General features: G+C 37.9%; 1 protein-coding gene across 2 annotated transcripts; it reads left to right on the top strand.

The window, feature by feature from the left end:
- The first annotated feature begins 272 nt into the window (after window positions 1–272).
- Window positions 273–18,730, top strand: LOC149071664 (uncharacterized). 2 transcript variants are annotated; one of them, XM_089247787.1, is made up of 6 exons: window positions 273–363; window positions 3,056–3,147; window positions 5,028–5,119; window positions 7,053–7,186; window positions 11,125–11,224; window positions 15,154–18,730. In XM_089247787.1, exons 2-6 carry the CDS (start codon window positions 3,056–3,058, stop codon window positions 16,425–16,427), a joined length of 1,692 nt encoding a protein of 563 aa, XP_089103913.1. In that variant the 5' UTR covers window positions 273–363; the 3' UTR covers window positions 16,428–18,730. The 2 variants fall into 2 exon arrangements, with proteins under 2 accessions (XP_089103913.1, XP_089103912.1); XM_089247786.1 differs by having other exon boundaries at window positions 7,050–7,186.
- The last annotated feature ends 1,209 nt before the right edge of the window (window positions 18,731–19,939 follow it).

Below are 19,939 nucleotides of genomic sequence, written 5' to 3'. Positions count from 1 at the left end.
CCCCGCGATGCGAGTCCGTCACTATGACCACTCGACCACCACAGCGGCCGTTTTAATACACTGCAATTTGCAGTGGTGCTTCATTTCCCGCCATTAGCGACTTTTAAGTGGTTTTTAGTACTAGAGATCAACTTTGGCATCATTTTTGGCGATGAACCGTATTTAGAATCTTATAGTCCTGTATTTGTTTCCGGATAAATATGGTCAGAGCCTGTATTATTTTTTGACTCCTGCTCGTGGAAAAACTCAGTCGTTTCAAAGGCAAAAAACGTCGACCATTTCGCTATTGTTTATTGTTTTGATGAAACTTTTTGGATGCAGAGATTGTTTTGAAATTTTTCGCACGGCGCTTTCACTTTATCGGTGATTTATTTTATCATTTTTTTTTTATTTTTTGAACTATAAACTTTACCAATAACATTAGTATAAAAGTGCATTATGCACCTAAATTGAGAGGTCTCTTTACAAGATTATCCTTTGTTGATTATGTTAATGAGAATTAAAAATAGCTCCACATAAAATAAACTCTTTATTTCTCTCTAATTAATTTAAAAATCGCCAACCTGTCCCTTATACCGAAACTGTTCCCCAGATCTTATTTATGTTTTCATTTCTCTTGTGTTTCATGATATTTTTCATATTGTTTTCATCATTGTTTTCTATGCTGGCGATTTTTTTTTTCGGCGCCCGTAATGTGTCTAACGGCCTTGGCGAATTTTGATCGGGTCGTCAGACATGTTTGGCGCCGAAAAGAAAAAGTCGCCGAAAATCGCCAAAGGTACGACCTGAGGGAAGAGATACCCAATAATTAATCCGACCCACACACTACATTATATATACGGAAGGAAGAGAAAATGAACTAATCTCCAACGATTTTTCAAATCATTCAAAACGCTGCGGCTGTAAGGTGACGTCATTTGGGAGAAAAAACAAAGGGAATGAAGACACGTTTAAAAATGGCAGTTGGAAGTTTCAAAAGACACGCTAGAAACAATAGAAAACAACCACCAGCACCAGAAAGAACATTCTAGAACAATGACAATCCAGCAGTCAACGGCAATGCAGAACACCACAGTGCGCCGGGGCTGGCAACTTATATTCAGATAAAAGCTGCCAAGTGGGCGTGTCTCTTATACCAAAGCTGTTCCGGAATTTCTAACGAATCGGCACATGCCTAAGAATGTGTGTTCTGAGTGTATGCTTGGCCCTAACGTATTTATGTTGTCTAGTTGCTCTTGTTTCATGTTCATGCTGCCATCTGGCTTCTAGCAGGAAAGACTGTGAAACCAGGCATGACCCAGGCTCTGGTCCCGCTTCGGGATCAGATTAACATCCGTAAACACTGCTAGGGAGGTCTGTATCACTGCTACATCTGTAAACACATGATGCTGGGGTGTTTCCCACCAGCATCAAAGGTGGAGCCTACTGATGTAATGTATGTATGCATACAGTAGAGCCTCACTTGTCTGCCATAAACGGGCCAGCAGAATGTTGGATAATAGGGGGGGTGTTAAGAAAAAGCGCATTAGGCCTGTGTGTTAAACTGTTTTATAATTTTATATGTTATGAATCTAATAATCGCCGCTGTGGTGGTCGAGTGGTCATAGTGACGGACTCGCATCGCGGGGACCCGGGTTCGAGCCCCACTGTCACCACAGTGGTCGGCTGAAGTTGGTTTTCTGTGGTTCCCAACTTCGAGGCGCAAATGCGAGCCGATCTCCCCGTTAAAACGTCTCGCCACAGAGAGCAACAGTCCTACAAACAGTACAAATATTCAGTTCTTTGGGGTCATTCAAGTATTACGTCAGCAACGAGGGGGGGGGAGGGTTCCGGATTTGCTGACTTTTGATGATACAGGGTGGGAGGGGCTTGAAGGTTGCTTACATCATCAACCACCCTTTTTGAAGATATGAAATATTCTAAGCTGCTGATGAAATTTTGCTGACAAGGGGGGGAGGGGGTCAAAAATGGCTAAAAATCTGCTTACTTAATACTTGAAATTCTTTATAAGGTTCCTTGATGTTTTAAAAAACTTATCTTCAAATTTTGGGCCATTTCTGAAACAAATTAAACAGTTTTCCTGTAGAAACCTATGGGAAATCAAGTTTTGGCCAATGAACATTATTCTGAGACGAATCATCTTCATTAGTCAAGGTATCACCGCGTATGGAAAAAAATCCCAGGCAGTGTGGGGTATTATATTTAATCTATACATAAGCCATCAGGCAACAATGATTCTTGGGCCTCAATAATGACTCCAAATATTTACGATGATTCTCTTACAATGGCATAGCTGCTAAGTCTCCTGAATTTCTACTCTATCTCCCAGACTCCTGAAAAATTCTTTTATTCCCCCGAATTTTGCCCGTGATTGAAAAAATCCCTACATTTAGGGAAAAATTATTCCCCAAGAATTTACCCAGAAAAAAGCTGCTGCTTCGTACACGTTGTGTAAATTGTTGCCATTTCGTCAAGTCACAAAAAAATATATTTTATTTTTGGGGAGGAAACAAAATTTTCCAATCAGGAAGAGTCAATCTGGCCTTCCGAAATCAAAAATTGGCGCAATCACGTGCATCTGCTTTATCCATGTCCTGACAGATTTTTGGTTTGCAAGATTTAATTGTACCCCCCCCCCCCCCAACTCAAGGATTTTAACCTATTGGTTGGCCATGATTGCATGGTTTGCACGGTGTCACGGTTTTTTTCAGTGGGAAAATATCCCTAAAATTTCCCTTTTATTAATGAAAAATTCCTAGAATGTTTTAAAAGATCCTTTTTACATTTATTTTTGTTCGAATCTGGATACACGCAAAAATTTCCTTAATTCTCATTCTCCAAAGTTGGCAGCTATGTAATGGTTTCTCACTCCCAGTATCAAAAGAAAACCTAGACAGCACCGGCTATTATATCTAGCACTAGGTAATGGAAAAAAAATGAAGGAAATTAAAGATGCTCATGGCTCCTGATGATAATACTGTTTCTTGATATAACTATGTTTAGATAAATTAAACTAATATTTAATATGTAGTATTGCACACTTTATTTTTTCTAGATGGCTGCAGCTTCTGAAACAGCTCCTACAAATCAGATACTGAAGCATGAAAACAGACCTACTCGAAGGAAAATCGCACCAAAAAAATACAGGTAATATGTCACAAACGCAACATGACATATCAAGAAAAAAACTTTCTGGATATTAATGCTGTGGTGAACTCGAAAAGAAATGTCTTCTCTTTATGTATTGGGCTGAGAAAAACCATCTCTCAACTATCACCCTCGAGGTCAGAGTCGTAGGGTGCCTTCTTGGAGGCTCTGGGGCAGACTTTTCCCTGGGTGCTCCCATTCGACTCGGGGCCCTGGAGCAGTGCCACTGTTGCCCCAGTCTAGTTACGGACTTGCTCTAGGCAGTAGTGGTTTCAAGGGGGGGGGGGGTAATTACCCTAATTACCCCTCCCCCAAAATTACAAACTCCTTTCTGAGGAAAGAAAAATTACCATCTTCCCCCATTCCCAGACGGTCTCTGGAACCGCCCTTGCCTCTAGGAGCCATTTACTGAAGTTAAAGGAGGCTGCTTAGTCTACTTCAATGGGAAACGCTACTGTGCCAGTTTTAAGGAAAGCAAAGTTGCGTCTCTTGTGGAATGGTGCATTTGCTCAGATTGCCAGAAAACTAGAGTTTGTTTCCTGGTTGAGACCAGTAGATTTCTTTCGAAGTTCACCTTGGTATTAATATAGGCTAAAACAAGTTGCTAAAGAAGTATAATCATCATACTTTCCCATCATAAAGTTGTGGCTTATGTAACTTTGAATTAATTTACAAGAAATAAAAATTAACTTTTAAAGTCAGAACAAATTCAGTTTTTTCTGATGATCTGATTTTGAAGGATTCAAATAAATTTTGTTATTTATTTAATGCAGTTAAAAAGTCATTAGTCAGTAGCCATGTTGATGTGTAATGCAAAGATGTGTCACTCTTCACAGAACAAACAAAGGCTTTAACTGCTGGGTGATTTTAGGAAAGAAAGATGAATTCAACTACCTTTGCAGGAAAGCAAACCTACATCCTCTCACTTACAAGATGAACGCGCTAGACCACTATGCTACAAAGGCACCGAGCCTCTCTCCTTAGAGCTCGTGTTTGCTGAACAGGAACAAGACCGTACATGGGCAGTCAGACATAATTTAGGCCAAAGTTCACAATTGCTGATACTGCCACCTGATAGTGGTGTATCTGAAAGTGATGCAACTCCCCGCTGATCATATGGGAAATTCGACTGCGTTTGCAGTTGAATTTTCGACTGGTGAAACATTCATATGATCAGTGGAGAGTGGCATCGTCTTTGGATAAGTTGCCATCTGGTGGCAGTGTCATCAATTGTGACTTTCGACCTGATTTAGGTGTTACTGTCCATGTATGCTCCCGTTCAGTACACATGAGCTCTAAGGAGAAAGGTTTGTTGCCCTTGTAGCATAGTGGTCTAGCATGCTCATCCAGTAAATAAAAGGATAATTGTGCTGCACCAGCCAGTGTTGAAACCTTCCTAATGTGTAATGTTCAGTCAGCATTGCTATGAAATTTTTGGCAAAGACTTGAAGTAGATAAATGTGCATTTAATTTTATTCAAATTCTGAATAAATTGAAATATTGGAGATGATATTCTCGTGTCTTAGCACTTATCATGCTAAGTGAAGATTTTGGTGAGTACTTAAAGCCATGGAATTGAGGAAAGAGATGAAATCGAAAAATCCATATCTAACTGAAAACATTTCAGAGAATCAGCTGCTGTGGGAACCAAGAAGCAATTCCAGATTGTTATCTTGTTCAATCAGTGATATTACAACAATATTGTTGATGAAGTAAGAATGTTCTATCATCAGACAGAGCAAAAAAATGCAAACAAATGTCAGTTATAAGAGTTTCTATTTTTAAAATTCTTAATATAATATATTTTTCTGTGTTCGCATTGAAAGACATTATTATTTAATTTCTTGGTATGATATAATTTTTTTTTGTGTTTTTTTCAGTTGTTTCGAAGAGTTCTCCAGTGGTGGTGAGGGTGATGATGATGAGGAAGCTAATCGAGGAAGTGTTCGTAAGAAGAGAAAAAACAAAAAAAGTAAATTCAAATTGTTTTTAATTAATGTTCTTAATTTAATTCTTTTTGTAGGTTCAGACACTCACAGTCTTATGCAGTAAATCAGGGGTGGCCAACTCTCACTAATCAAGGGCCAATATAATGGTCAGCTGCAGCATCACTGGCCACACCAGGGACAACACTCCTGTGTGCAAGCTACACTAGTAGAATGACCCAGAAAACTGTCAGATTTGTATTCTCTATAAATAATGTGGTGCAAACCTGAACACATTAGTCATTAAAATTTTTCCTGGGCTCCACTCCTTCATAAATTGATGCATCACAATGGTTTATCTGGTTCCCTACTAGTAGATGCAATTCATAAAAAATTAGTTTCTTTTGCAAATAAGCTCATTCACATAATTACATCCATAGTTTGAGTTTTAGAGAAAAAAAATTTTCTACATTTTTGTGCAATTATTTTTATCCCTTACTCCTAATTTTGTAACCAGTGGGGCCACACAGGTCGAATAGACACTCAAAGGATTGATTCATGCACTGGTAGACTTTGAGAGAAATTTTATTATTGGAATGGTAAGCATGCTAAAAGCCAGTCGTGTGGATAGTATTGACTGTCATGGGTAAATCTATGATGATATCAAGATAAAATGGACCAACTTTGCATTTATCAGGAAGACTACCCATAGATGTGAAAGGATGCGCACATTCACCATTATGCTCCCATATGTCCATGAGATTACATGCATTCTTATTACTTGAGTTACCTTCTTGGAACAGAACATAAGTATTTTGGTTTGAAAAGTGTTAGTCTGCTTCAATGGGGAATGTCACCAACCTACTTTGTCGAAATTTATAGAGATGACTGCTTCCCTGATTTTGATACAAAAACCATTGTGTCTGGAACTCTCTTGTTCAACAGCACAATATGAACCCGACCATCCCATATGACACATTTTTTCTCTTTAGAATAAAGTTATTGAGGTCTACGTTGCCTTGTCGATTGTAATTTTCAGTTGGCATTCACTTCCAAAAAGTTCCATCACTGTGAGCAGCGCACCACATATGCATTCAGCTTCTAAAGCCACAGAAAGCAACATGTCCAACGAGGTGGTCAAAAAAGAAATGAGGTAAAAATGTCCATAACCAACTTTAAGAGCAATACGTTTGTGTGAAAAGGCAGTGCAATGAAAACATAACTAATTACTCTCGTCACTAGAAATAATGAATGTAAATGGTATGTTAATCAGGTCTGTTGGAAATGATGGCTTAAATAATAAGAAAATCAATTTAATACACAATAATTCTACCTTGTTGTGGGCTGCACAAAATCACCTCATATGCCAGCTGTTGGCTACCCCTGCAGTAAACTAAAAATTTTAATGATGGTCTTTTTGTTATTTGAAAAATATATTTTATGGACATCCTCCATAGTATAAATTTTACCTTAGACATTAATTTTTCAACTCCTCGCAAATAATTTCAACTCATCATTAAAAATTTTTTATCCAACCTAACATTAAGTCTAAAAAAACTTTGCACATTTGGCTGTAAAGCAAAGGATAAATTCTTTGTCGTGGTATATCCAGTACATTTCTCGATCATAATTATTATAATTGATGATTAGGGCTAGGATTTTTATCACCTAAAAACATATTATGGAGTAGTTAGAAACCGGGAATTCTGATTTTTTAACTAGTCCATATCAACCTTATGTTGTTAGGTCATAATAATCCTACCCCCTATTGATGATAGTAGACCTTGATATTGATGCATATCTGATTATGAAGAAATTTCTATTTGTTGACATGGACTCGTCCCTATACATTATGCTTTTGATATACTACAGGCAGATTCTGACATTATGTCAGAATCTGCCTATAATATGTCAAAAGCATAATGTATTCTTGTTCACATGAAAAAAATCTTCATCTGTTTTTTTCTTCTTTTTATGCAGCTAAGCCGAATATTATAGAAAAATCACGTTCTGGTTCTAAGGATTTAGAAGGTGACTTGTATTCTTCTTTGAATGAAACTAAGAGTCGTTCCCTATCTGATCTTCTTTCTCAGGGTGATGATAAAGATAATGATGTGAGTATTGCATTATTATTTATTTTTTTTTAATTAATTTTAAAAACCTTGTTTTTCAATATTCAGATACATGGGAGTAGATGATTAAACCTGATCATTGTAACACAATTCAGCTTACAGCATATTCTTTTACAGTAAAGCAGGTGTCTTCAATGCATGGCCTGCTGAGCTTTTTCGTCGAGCCCTGACGATCATTTTCAAAAAATGGTTTAAAACATTGAAAAACGATTAATTCTAAAATTAATGCAAGAAATTATTTCAGAATTAATGAAAGAAATAATTTTAGAACTTGTTACAAACTTTTTCAGAATTAATTAAAAAAATTATTTCATAACTAATCAAAGTTGAAGGAAATAATTTCAGAAAAAATAAGTCTTCAATTATTTTTGTTCCTGTTTAACTCGAAGGGAGGATGCATTGGCCCATTATATTAAGATGTCACTAAATTAAATCAGTTGGTGGCCCGCAGGCTCTGTGGGAAGTTTGAATTTGGCACACAGTGTCTGAAAGGTTGAAGACCCCCTGCAGTAGAGTCTTTATAATCTGAAGTGAATGAGACTAAAAACTCTTTTTCAATAAATGAAAACTTATATAATACGAAAAAGAAAAGTAGAAAATATGTGCTATATGTTACTTTTACATGGAAAAAAATTGGGTACGATCTAGTCATAAATACACTCATGTCCATAAATTAAGGATAATGCCAGCTCCGGCAAATAAAGGTTCAGAAACAAAACAAACGTCACTTATTCATAAAGCCCATTTATTAAACAAAAGATAAAGAACAAAAACGATGGTGTATGTATGATACTATACATAAAAACTACGATTTTTGCTCTCTGGAGCAATTGTAATAAAATATCTCCTTCACAAAAACTTACTATTACATGGTTGGTATGATGGTTAATACATTGTATGTCTCCCATGCGATGAAATACAGTCTGTACAACGCCTAGGCATGCTGAGTATCAAATTATCGATCTGATCTTGGGGAAGATCACTCCACTCAGCAAGCAATGCTCTCCGAAGCTCCGGTACACATGTAGGAGGTGGTTGACGGGCTGCAACTCGTCGGCCAAGCATGTCCCACACAGGCTCTATCGGATTCAAGTCAGGTGAGAATGCTGGTCATTCCATACGGGTTATATACTCAGATTCAAGGCATTCGTTTACGATGTTTGCTCGGTGAGGACGGGTGTTGTCATCCATAAACACAAATTCTGCGCCCATGGCACCCCTAAACAAACGTAGGCCTACATGTTGTTCCAGAATGATGTCCCGATAAATTTGCGCTTTCATGGTTCCGGTTTGAACATGCAGATTTGTTCTGGAACCCAGTATAATTCCACCCCAAACGAGCAATGCTGCACCACCGTAACGGTGTCGTTCAATGATGTTGTCTTGGTGGTAATGGGTACCTGGCGTTCTCCATATGAAAGTCAGACGTGAATCAGACTGCAAGGTAAACCTGTACTCGTCGGAAAACATCGCGCAAGCCCACTGTGACGATGTCCACATTGCATGTTCTCTACTCCAGGCTAATCGCTGCCGACAGTGAGTTGCCCTGAGCGGAACACATCTGGCAGGCCTGCAAGCATATAGACCAATATCTCCCAAACGTCTGTACACGGTTTGCCTTGAAACTGTGGTACCCGTGACTGCAGATAGCTGACGAGACAGGTCGGATGCTGTGCTCCATCTGCTTTTTTTGGCAGTTACTGCCAAATACCGGTCTTCATTCGGCATTGTAACTCGGGGGCGACCTGTACTGTAACGTCTACTGACATTTCCGTTATCTTGGAATCATTGCCAAAGCCTAGAGTTGACACTTTGGGCCATTCCAAGTTCCTCGAATACTTCCGTCTGAGTACGCCCACATTCCAGGCGGCCGATAATTCTAAATTTTTTCCATTTTGCTGTGTCTGATGCTTTAGCCATCCAGTTGACTCCAACCACTTTTCTGATTTCGTCGATCTATCTTGCATGCATGGGGATGCCTTCTTTGACATGTAACACCAAAATGGGAGTACCAATCTAGAATACTTATAGTCCATCTGTTGTCCTGTCTTCTTGCAATATGTCCAGCCCATTTCCATTTTAGACGTTTAATTCTTTCCATGATATCATATACCTTTGTTTGGTTCCTCATCGAAGTGATTCCTTTTCTGTCTCTCCTTGTGATGCCTAGCATACATCTTTCCATGTTCTTTTGTGTTGTCTATAGCCTTTGTATCGTCTTGCTTGTGAGTGTGTCTGAGGATGCCTATTGGCTAAAGATGATCTCATAGTGATTCTTATCAGAATTTGACCAAGCATCACACACACAGAAGTAATATGTTGTGGCTGCAGTCAAACCCATGAAAGCATAACAATTTGATACATAGAACTTCAACAGGCCTTTACCAAAGGCAAGAAGTCAAGACAGAGAGGCTGTGGATCAACAAAAAGGAAAAACATACAAATGTTTGAATCATTAAAAGGAATTAAAAATATAAATATTATTTTTCTCTAAGATAAAGCTCTCACAACAACAGGATAGAATCTTCACAGCCAATAGCCATGCCATTCTGAATACACACTGGTTAATCACCAATCACAAAGTTAAGCAACATCAGGCATGGTTAATATTTGGGAGGGTGACTACCTATGAACACCTTGTACTGTTGACATACTTTTTTTTCTCTCGCTGTCTATAATGGGCTACAAATGTAAATCGTCCCAAGGGCGGTGTTTCATCCTTATCTATCTATCTATAATCTACACAGGGGTGACATATGCAGGATCAATCTTTGAAGGGGGGGGGGGGGGCACTTTCATACCCTTCGTTCAAATGAAAGAATGAAAGCATCACCATTCTGGCACTAATAAAAACAAAAAAACTGGATTTCTTATAAAGCAAATAATGGGAAAACGTGTAGAGCATTATATGCATAATTCATAGCTACACACATGGTTCATTGGTGGTAGTGAGCTGACAGTATGCTAATGTAATAATATGCTGACAATATGCTAGTGTAATAATATGCTGATAACATTCTAGTGTAATAATATGCTGATAATATTTTAGTGTAATACTAGGAATGTAATAATGTGCTGACAGTATGCTAATCTTTTTCTTTAATGTAAATTACTTATTTTAAGCCTGAGGGGCACGAAATTGCTGTTCGCAAGGAGAAGTTAATGGTGCTGCCTGGGGCTTTATATATATATATATATGGTTTTTTTTTACATTGAGAAAATAAAGGCTCCCTCTGGGGAAGCCCCATGTGGCGAATGATATACTTATCGGGCCAGGGTAAGTTACCCATACCGTTCATTCAAATTAACAGAAATTGGTTGATATAGCTTATAAAGGGTATTTTCTTTTTATATTTTAATTATTTCTTCGAAATATTAATTTTTTGCTGTCTTGTGGAGAGCACAGGCTTCTCATGCCCCCTCTTACTTATGCCTTTGCCCATGCATGAAAATTTCTCTAGTATGAAGAAGGTAGATTTCTTTCTATAACCTGCAAAATGAAGTTTCGCAACATGTATGCTTCAGTTCATGAACGCAATGTGTGAACCAAATACACTAGTAATCTTACAATTTGAATATACACAAAGTACGACAACGAAAAAATTGTTATGAAGATTTGTTTGGATCACTCAAAATTAATCATTAGACATGGGCAGAAACAAATCCAGCAACTCTTGAGCATCACTTTAAGCATCACTAGAGACAATGCTTGCATCTCTGAACCTGTTTGAATCAAGAACAGCACACCCTAAAAACTAGTACACTGACTCACTCAACTCCCAGGTAGATTTAATTGTGAAAAAAAAATTGTTTACAAGACGTTTGTTATGCATCATCTATATTTGCTGATTCTTAAATTGCATATTTACAAATGAACATTTTTATTTGTATTCTTTTTAAAAATTGAGCTTTAATTACAGGAAATTTCAAAATATGGTGCTAATGCTTTTGTCTGCAGTGAATGTGGGAAAGTTCTCAGAAGTAAACTCACTTTACTGAGACATACTATATCACACTCAGGTAATTTTCCATCATCAATGAAACTTAGTTGAAAAATTAATATTCTAAAATTATGTTTGATTTAAATTGTGGGAATGAAGCAAATAGGTTATTTTAAATCTGGAATTGCAAGTAACTTGATGTGTGAGTGTTTGGCAAGACAGGAATTTTTTTTCAAATTTAAACATCAAACAGCAATGTCTTGCAATGCAAGTTGTGTGTATGTCGCTTGAGCAGTTGTTACCACCTGGCAGTTGAGCAGTTAGAGAGCGCTAGCCTCTGACTGTGCAGGTCTGAGTTTGAATTCCAGTTCAGTCATGAATGTCTATTAACACTAACAAATTCTCTGGACATATCATACAGATCTTTTGAGAATACGTGAAGATCACATTATTGAAAAAAAACAGGGTTGGGCAAGTGCCAGGTTGCCATGACAACTAAAAAATCAGTACTGGCACCTAAAATTTCTTAAATGTGGTTGTTAAATTGGAGCAAATTTCTAAATTGAAATCTAAGGGTGACACAAAATTTTCTAAATTCAATGGAAAAAGTAGAAGAAAACATTTAGGACCATTTTTCTTGAGCAAAACACCATGCTTAACTCCTATTGGGCTGGCACCTAAATATTTTTCAATTTTTCAAGCCCTATCCTATATATTTTGTCTGGAGTGTCACATGATCAAAACTGAGCCAATGGTTTTTTTTCTTGCTATTACTTCAGACAGTGCTGCCTGAACAAGTTCAAAGCCAGGGAGCTCAAACCTTTTTCTAGGGCCTCCTTAATTCAAAGTTATAATCATGAATAAAAAATTTTAAATAATTAAAGAGTGAGTGTCTTTATTTGACTCAGGTTCCCCATAAATACATAGCTGCTCTTTTCATTTCCAGCTGTGTTAGTGACCTCATAACTCTATTTACTGATCTTGCAACATATCCGGGTGTGGAATCACTGTTCTAACAGTTTTGTAACCAACATGGGGCTGTTTTAAGACATCTGGGAGCTTCCAGGAGCAAAATTTATGCTTTAAAAATCTTGTACGTGGGAATTATTAAAAATATTTAATAATTTGGGAGTTCTGTTTGACTCAAACCTCCATTCACCCATTAAGATTCCATCATTATTCCTCTTGGCTGTATCAATAACCTCCAACTGATCGCTCTGTGACCAATCTTCTACTAGGGTATGCAGTACACCATTTCAAAATCACTGTTCCAATAGTGTAATCACCTTTCACCAGTGTTATCTTAGCGAGTTCAGGGATGAGGGGCTGATCCCAAGGCTAATTTTCTTTCTTTTTAATGAAATGCTAAATTTAAAAAATTGTATGGACAATGCACATTGATGAAAATGCCAAAGTATAATTTGTGGTCCCTTATATTTTAAATTTAACAACCCTATTTCATGGACTGTTTATGATGCCGCTGTGGGGGCCAAGTGGTCATAGTGATGGACTCATATCGGGAGATCCAGGATTCGACCACCACTGGTGCCACAGTAGTGGTTGGCTGAAGTTGGTTTTCTGTGGTTCTCAACTTTGAGGCACGAATGACAGCCAAAAAGTCTCGCCACAGAGATCAATAGGTCTACAAATGTCACAAATATTCAATCATTACACTTCACTTCTGAAATGTAGATAGCAGCACAGAAAAATCAGATACGACACTAGATACACACTCAGATTGTTAAGTACACACACTTCCAGCACAACTCATTAGCAGGCCCGTCATTTTGGGAGGGTCAGGGGCCGTTGCCTCCCCCCCCCCCCGGCTTTTGAAAATACATTAAAACTTAATATATATATATTGAGTACATGTTCTTTGCCCCCGGAAACCGGAAAAGGTTAAAATGATGTTCCTGCGCCAGTGCCGTCTTAACGCATGGGTCCACCCGGCACGGCCCGGGGGCCTCAAGAGAAAAAGGGGCCTCACAAAAATGAGAACTAATTGAAATTTTCAAGAATTTTCCTGGTAGGGTCTTAGAAAACCAATTGACTCGGGGACCCATGACGCTCTTAAGGCGGCCCTTCCCTGCGCACTAGGTAGTAAATTGCTCATGGCGATAGATCAGTTGTGCTTGGTGTGAAAGAAAGGTCTGTTATGGCCTTTAGGGTTTCCCTTTGCGTAAGATACCTCCAACATCTATGAGACCCTCTTAAAGTGTGAGGCTCAAGGCAGTGCTTTTGTATGTCACTTCTATTTGTCATTGTATTTTTCGTCAACCTATACCTGTATGTCAGGCTACTACTGTCTTAGATTCTAAATTTCCGGATACACCCATCCCCCGGGAAACCTTCGATATCTCTCTCTGAGATGAGAAGCGGGGTGTGTCCGGTCCTTCAATGTCTACTAGATTCAGAAAAAGAGTTTGCTGACATAAAATGTCTTGATATTGGAAGTGTAACTGTGTATAAGGAATTAGACAAAGTCATTCTTATTTTGAGGAGGCCTAACAGGGATTAATTTGGTACTGGGACCCTTATGGGTTCTAGTTGTACTTTCTAAAAAAAGTATCACTTTACTCCTTCTAAAAAAACATTGTTTATGACTTGACAAAAACACTTGTAAAAAACTGAAACGAAGAAACAAAAGATATAGCCGTGGTTGCACGGTTTGATAAGATACTTGCCCTGGCAGGGGTGCACAACCCACAAAAGCTGTTCTGGTAGAAAAGTATCAACACACGCAACACAGTAATAGCCTAGGCTAATCATACTTTCTTCTTAAAAATAGGGAAATCTGAATCCATACAGGTTATCCCCAGTTATAAAAAAAAAATTTAATGCAAGTGAAATTACCAATGACAACCAAAAAAATTAACAAAGCCAAGTGAAGTTTCCATAACTGCCAAATATTGTCTAAAGCAGGGATTCTTAACCTATGGGTTGGCTTTTGAGATGGGTCGTTCAAATCCACTTGCAGCTATGGGTGATGACCAAAACTTGATTCGCATAGATTTTAGAAATGGGTCATACAATACATCCACTTATTGCAGGGATTCTTGAGCTATGGGTAATGACTCGAACTTGATTGACAGAGGCTTCGAAAAAGGGCAGAACAAATCCATTTACAGCAAGGGGATTCTTGAGCTATGGGTCACGACCTGAATTTGATTCACACAGGTTTTAGAAATGGGTCATACAAATCCACTTAAAGCCAAGGATTTTTGAACTATGCGTCAGAACTAAAACTTGATTCGCATAAGTTTTATAAATTAGTCATACAAACCCACTCACAGATAGGAATTCTTGAGCTATGGGTCACGACACAAACTTTATTCGCAGTGGCTTTCTAGATGAGTCGTGCAAATCACATGCAAGTGATGTTATAAAAATACACTTATTGCATCACTGGTTTCACCAATTTAAAAATAAAAAAAGCAGTCCCATGTGTTGCGAAGCCGATCTTATTGTTAATTTTGGGTCGTGGCTGAAAAATTTTAAGAACCCCTAGTCTAAGGTAAGTAGGGTTACTAATTACAACAGACATAATTTTAACTACTGTTAAAATTTGGTGTAAAATGTGGTGTAAAATCTCCACATATCTGGCCTGTGGACTGAAAAGGTTGTGCACCTCTGCTCTATGGAATTTCTAACAATACATACCGGAATGTGTGTTCTGATATGTAAGTGGATCCGTAACTTATATTTATATTGCTAGAACCGTGCTTGATTTGTATTCTTGCTGGTGCTGCCATCTCTCTTCATTCCATGTTATGAAAACATAGATGAATAGCAGAAACTGCAACAAAATGGCCAGAAAACACATGTCTACTGCAGGAAATTCTTAGTGAAACACATAAAAAAAAAAGGTTGAACGCTATCATTCAGAATTGGCAATGAACTGTAGGTTCCAATCCAATTGACCCCCATGGGCGGGATGACAAAAATGAACTAACGATATGTATTTTATTCTTTTTCCTGTGAGTGTTCAAGTATTGTTTCTTTTATCAGGTTCAAAGCCATTTCTCTGCTCCATCTGTGAAAGAGGGTTTTCCAGTGCAGTTGCCTTGAAGGAGCACAAAGCGTTACATGACAACATAATATTGTATGAGTGCCAAGTATGCTGCAAGGGATTCAGACAAAACAGCACCTATCGCAGACACCTCTTGATACATTCGCAGTCATATAAACACTCATGTGATATATGTGATAGAAAGTTTTCCTGCAAAGATTACTTAAAATCTCACATGAAAACGCACAATGGCGAGAAGAAACACCAGTGCACTCACTGTAATAAGGCTTTTACACGACTTTCAGACCTCAATCGCCACAAAATATTGCATTCTGGTAGCAGACCATACAAATGTGATGTATGTGGCATGTCATTTGCAGATAGCTCGAGTTGCAGGCGACATGTTAAAGACCACAATTCTAGTTCAGTTCAGGTGTACCCTTGTGGGCATTGCAAATCTTCATTCAGAAAGCCATTGCTTTTGAAACAACACCTCATGAAGAAACACAAAATTAAGCCATCGTCAGTTTCTGGCAGCAAAACTCTTAAGAAAACAGATCTTTGTGAGTCCTCTAGTACAGACTCTGGTTGTGCCAGTAATGCTTCTGAAGAAACTAGCACCCCATTGGCCGCTGATATACGTGATAATTTTCTGTCCGAGAAAGAAGAATGTTCGCAAACATCTATATCTCAGCCAGAAAAAGACATTTCATGCCAAGATTTCATAATTACCACTCAATTTCAACAGCCAATGCCAAATAAACAACCTCTACCCATAGCCATTGACTATGACAACTTATTTGGGCCTGATATTCAAGGTGTGGATTTTTCTGAAATTCCGAGTACAGAAAATCCTGCCTTCCAGGACATAACTCCTGCAGCTCAAGTGCAGGGATGTGTTGGAATGGGTGAGATGTTTTGTCCAGATTTGCAACAAATTTCCAACGTGCCATCCAGTTACAGCATAGCAGAAGAGCCCATACATAACACATTACATTTCGACTACGTATCATGCCCTGACTTTAATAGCCAGGCTTATTATACGTGGCTGAGTGACTTCACTGAGCTGTGTAAGCTGTTGACTTTTCCTATCGAGTCTGACTTATTCAACAAGATCAGCCAGGTTCACAAGTCTATAGCTGATGTTCTCGCAGAGCCTTTAGGAATCTTGAGCAACAAAGCAAATTTCAAGATTTTGATGAGTATCTCACAAGATTTATTGCAAGTTACGAATGGGCACTTAAACTTTATATATGAGCACCTACAAGAATGAGAAACTTAGTATTATGATAGAAAGATTTTGGGCTGTTCGGCTGTTCTGACTGAGTGGATAAACTCATTCGGGATTGAAAGAGAAGTTTCAAAGCAAAAGGCTGTTGCATGTGCAAGTTCATTTTCTCAACATTTTTTCCAAAATCAGTGATCGGTCTCATCAGGAGATGTGTAGGTGCTATAACTGGATACTTAGTTTGAAGATTCATTTCTGACCATATGCCTCAAAGCAGAATGTTTTGCATTGTTCTTCAATGAGCCCTCAGCTGACTGGAAATGCTCTTCGGTAAAAATTCCCTTATTAGTATTTTTGCACTTTTCTTAAAATTCTTCCACATTGTTCTACAGTAGCGCTGATTGTTCTGCGACACAGATTTTGACATTTTCTGCTTTGGGGATATGTCAAAGACTTTTCAACACCTAAGAGACCAATTATTGTAATAGAGTATAGTTATGTATTTTTTTTTTCAGCTTGGCAAGCGCTGGTTGTTCTGATTGATCGTTGTGAATTTTAAACTGATATCTCATGCGTGGCATCTTTATATCTGGAAAGATATAATTTTACAAGAGGCTGTGAGCAATCTGATTTGTTTTCCCTCTTATTTTATTGACAGCCACAGAACAGATATCATCTTATGTACTTCAGAGACAGGATTTACATACTGCCAAACTTCTCTCACTGCTTCCTCTCTCATATCATAGGAATTTGGAAGCTTAAAATCTCAATGGTCTCTCTGTACATTCAAAGAAAGAAGCTATTATATCATTTGCCAGCACCTTGGTCTCAGGGTATTTGATTTTATGGTCGTTTATGAGAGTTTCCTCTCAATTTGACCTGATCTACAACTTTTTTCATAGTCTTTAATTCTGTTTTCTACTGTCTTTTTACCTCTTCGTTGTGCTACAATCATTCAGTTTCCAAAAGGCCAGAAATCTTTCTATCATACTGCTTACAATAATTCCAACTAATAATTATGGTTGTCTAATACATTTCATTAATTGATAAAATATTCATTTTATTGAATGTATGCCTTTTACAAATTGTTGTTCAAGTTTGTCATTGTTGAATTTCCAATGTCATATTCAGAATAGCTATGAATAAGTGATTTCGGTGATGAAATATTGTTACAGGCCATTAATTAACAGTACCTAATTTTTACTGATTCTTTAAGGAATAAAAAATTATTGTTGTAATTTCACCCGCTTTAGTGATGGACTCTCATAGAAGCATCCGCATCACACCTGCAGCTTCATCCATGTTGGTGAAAGTGTTGCAATGGCTGTTTTTGCTGTGGTTTCGATCTCTAAAAATTATGTTTCAAGCATTTTTGAGCAATGGGTCATATTTTAGGTCTCTCGAGCAGGGCCGGACAAATGGCAGAAAAAAATCTAGGCACTAGGTTTTTTGGCCAAAAGAATTATTACTCGAAGAAGGTCCAAAATAATGATTCTCTTTACTTTTTCCAGGGCATTCTCTTTACTTTTTCTTTCATGTTGGCAGATGAGCTGCTATGAATTCCAAACATTTTGTGGTGCTCTGAACCTGCAGTTTAGTGACTACACAAAGGAAAATTTTAGGTGCCAATACACCAATTTTTTAGTTGCTATGGTGACCTGGCTGCTTGTCCAGCCCTGTAGCAAGAATATAATAATTTTTGTTTTCCAGTGTTTGCACAACAGTGTCTTAAAATTATGCATTTTTGTTTAGGAAAAATGAACGAGTAGATAAATTTTCAAAATAATGGCTGAAACTGATTTTTTTCTCTAGAAGTGGTAAAACCATGAATTTTTCCCAAAGCAGAAAAACCGTGGAAAAAGTAGGTTTTTACCAAGATGGTAGTTACTGTGCCAACGCTGCTCTAATTTATTTGAATCTGTTCTGGAAAAGTACCTCAAATAACCCGGGAGCCAGTTGATCAAGGACCTATACTGTATAAAATTAAGTTTTATTGAAACTACAAGTTCTTTTATAAATTCCCTGTTTTTATGTAGATTTTACTTTTCTGAAGCTTTATCGAAAAAACATAGCAAAAAAATACTAACTTGTTAAACAAATGTGAATCATGGGATGATTGGATGGAAACCGAAATTATTCTCGTGTAATTCAAAATGTTTCTCCACATGTAAGGATTTTTTATTACGTAATAATGCATTTTCATCAACAGGTTTTTTTGTTGTTTTTTTTTCATGAAAAAAGTACTTGTGCACATAAATGTTTTTTGAATGTAGGCACCAGTATTTAGAAACAAACAGGAGTTGATTCTGTATTTGGGTACATTCCACATTAAAAGTATTACTTTTTAATTTTGTGTTTTGTTTTCCCGAGAATGGATATCATTGTGAATATCACCTTTTCGTTTATTTTGCTGAATAAGAATTCTTTACTCACTTATTTTCACTTTTTTTTTCCTTGCATTGTATATTGAGAATCATCACGAGGGTTGTTTCTAAAATTCTTAATGGCAATAATTTCATTATCGAACTGATTCATGCTCATTCTAGTGCCGTCTTAACGCATGGGCCCACCCGGGCACGGCCCAGGGGCCTCAGGAGAAGAGGGGCCTCACAAAAATGAGATTTGATTGAAATTTTCTAGAATTTACCTGTTAGGGCCACAGAAAAACCACTTGGCCCGGGGGCCCATGATGCTCTTAAGACGGCCCTGGCTCATTCTTCTTGAGGTACTCTTCTGAGACGTTTGCACATTTTTGCTCGGACATGTATAGAGGTTTAAAAACCACTGGTATTTTATTCCCCCCCCCCACATTTGTGACCAAGACCGTAGCCAGGAAAACATTTTCTGGGAGAGAGATGACCAAAGTGATAGAACACCCTCATGCCCTCTTTCCCCTTCCCCTTAACTGCGCGCACCTATGGTTGCGACCCGGTCATCCTCCACGAGGGTAGGGTTGATAGGGCTTCAGACAAAGATTTTTTTTCGCACTAAAATGTTCCTTATAGAGTTTCCCCTCTTGCAAAATGCAGTTGGGGGGGGGGCGGGTGCCGCTGTGACGCTGTATGAAAAGTCAAGTAGCTTAGGGCGACGATACACATAGCCCCATAAGGGTGAGGGTTGACAGGGCCCGGGACAATTACAATCATCACAGAAGGGGGGGTCCATCAAAGATCCGAGCCTAGGAGCCCACGACCGTAAGTCTTGTATTTCCCGGAACATTCCAATAGTTCTGAATTTTTTTGTAAAAATGTGTCCCGTTTTTTCACGCATTTTCCACACGAAGCCAACTTAAATTTTTATTTTCTGAAATCAAAGATTGAAACTATTCCCACTTTAATTTGTAGTAGCGTTTCATTTCCCGCCATTAGTGATTTTATTCAGTGATTTCAGCAATAATTGGCAATTTCGCATTGTTTTTGGCAGAAATTGACAATGTCCCGTATTTTTTTAGATGAAATATGGTCAATTCCAGTAAGCTTCCATAAAAGTATGGTCACGTTGTTAAACATAATGTTAGCCAAAAAATTCGTGATCCAACTTAATTTCATATCAAAGCT

Source organism: Pholcus phalangioides, unplaced genomic scaffold (assembly GCF_987345545.1).
Source record: "Pholcus phalangioides strain wild (caught in Gottingen) unplaced genomic scaffold, Ppha-v1.0 ptg000018l_1, whole genome shotgun sequence".
Classification (NCBI taxonomy): Eukaryota; Metazoa; Arthropoda; class Arachnida; order Araneae; family Pholcidae; genus Pholcus; species Pholcus phalangioides.
The sequence above is the reverse complement of the archived record's forward strand: the minus strand, read 5'-3'. Positions and strand labels throughout refer to the sequence as shown.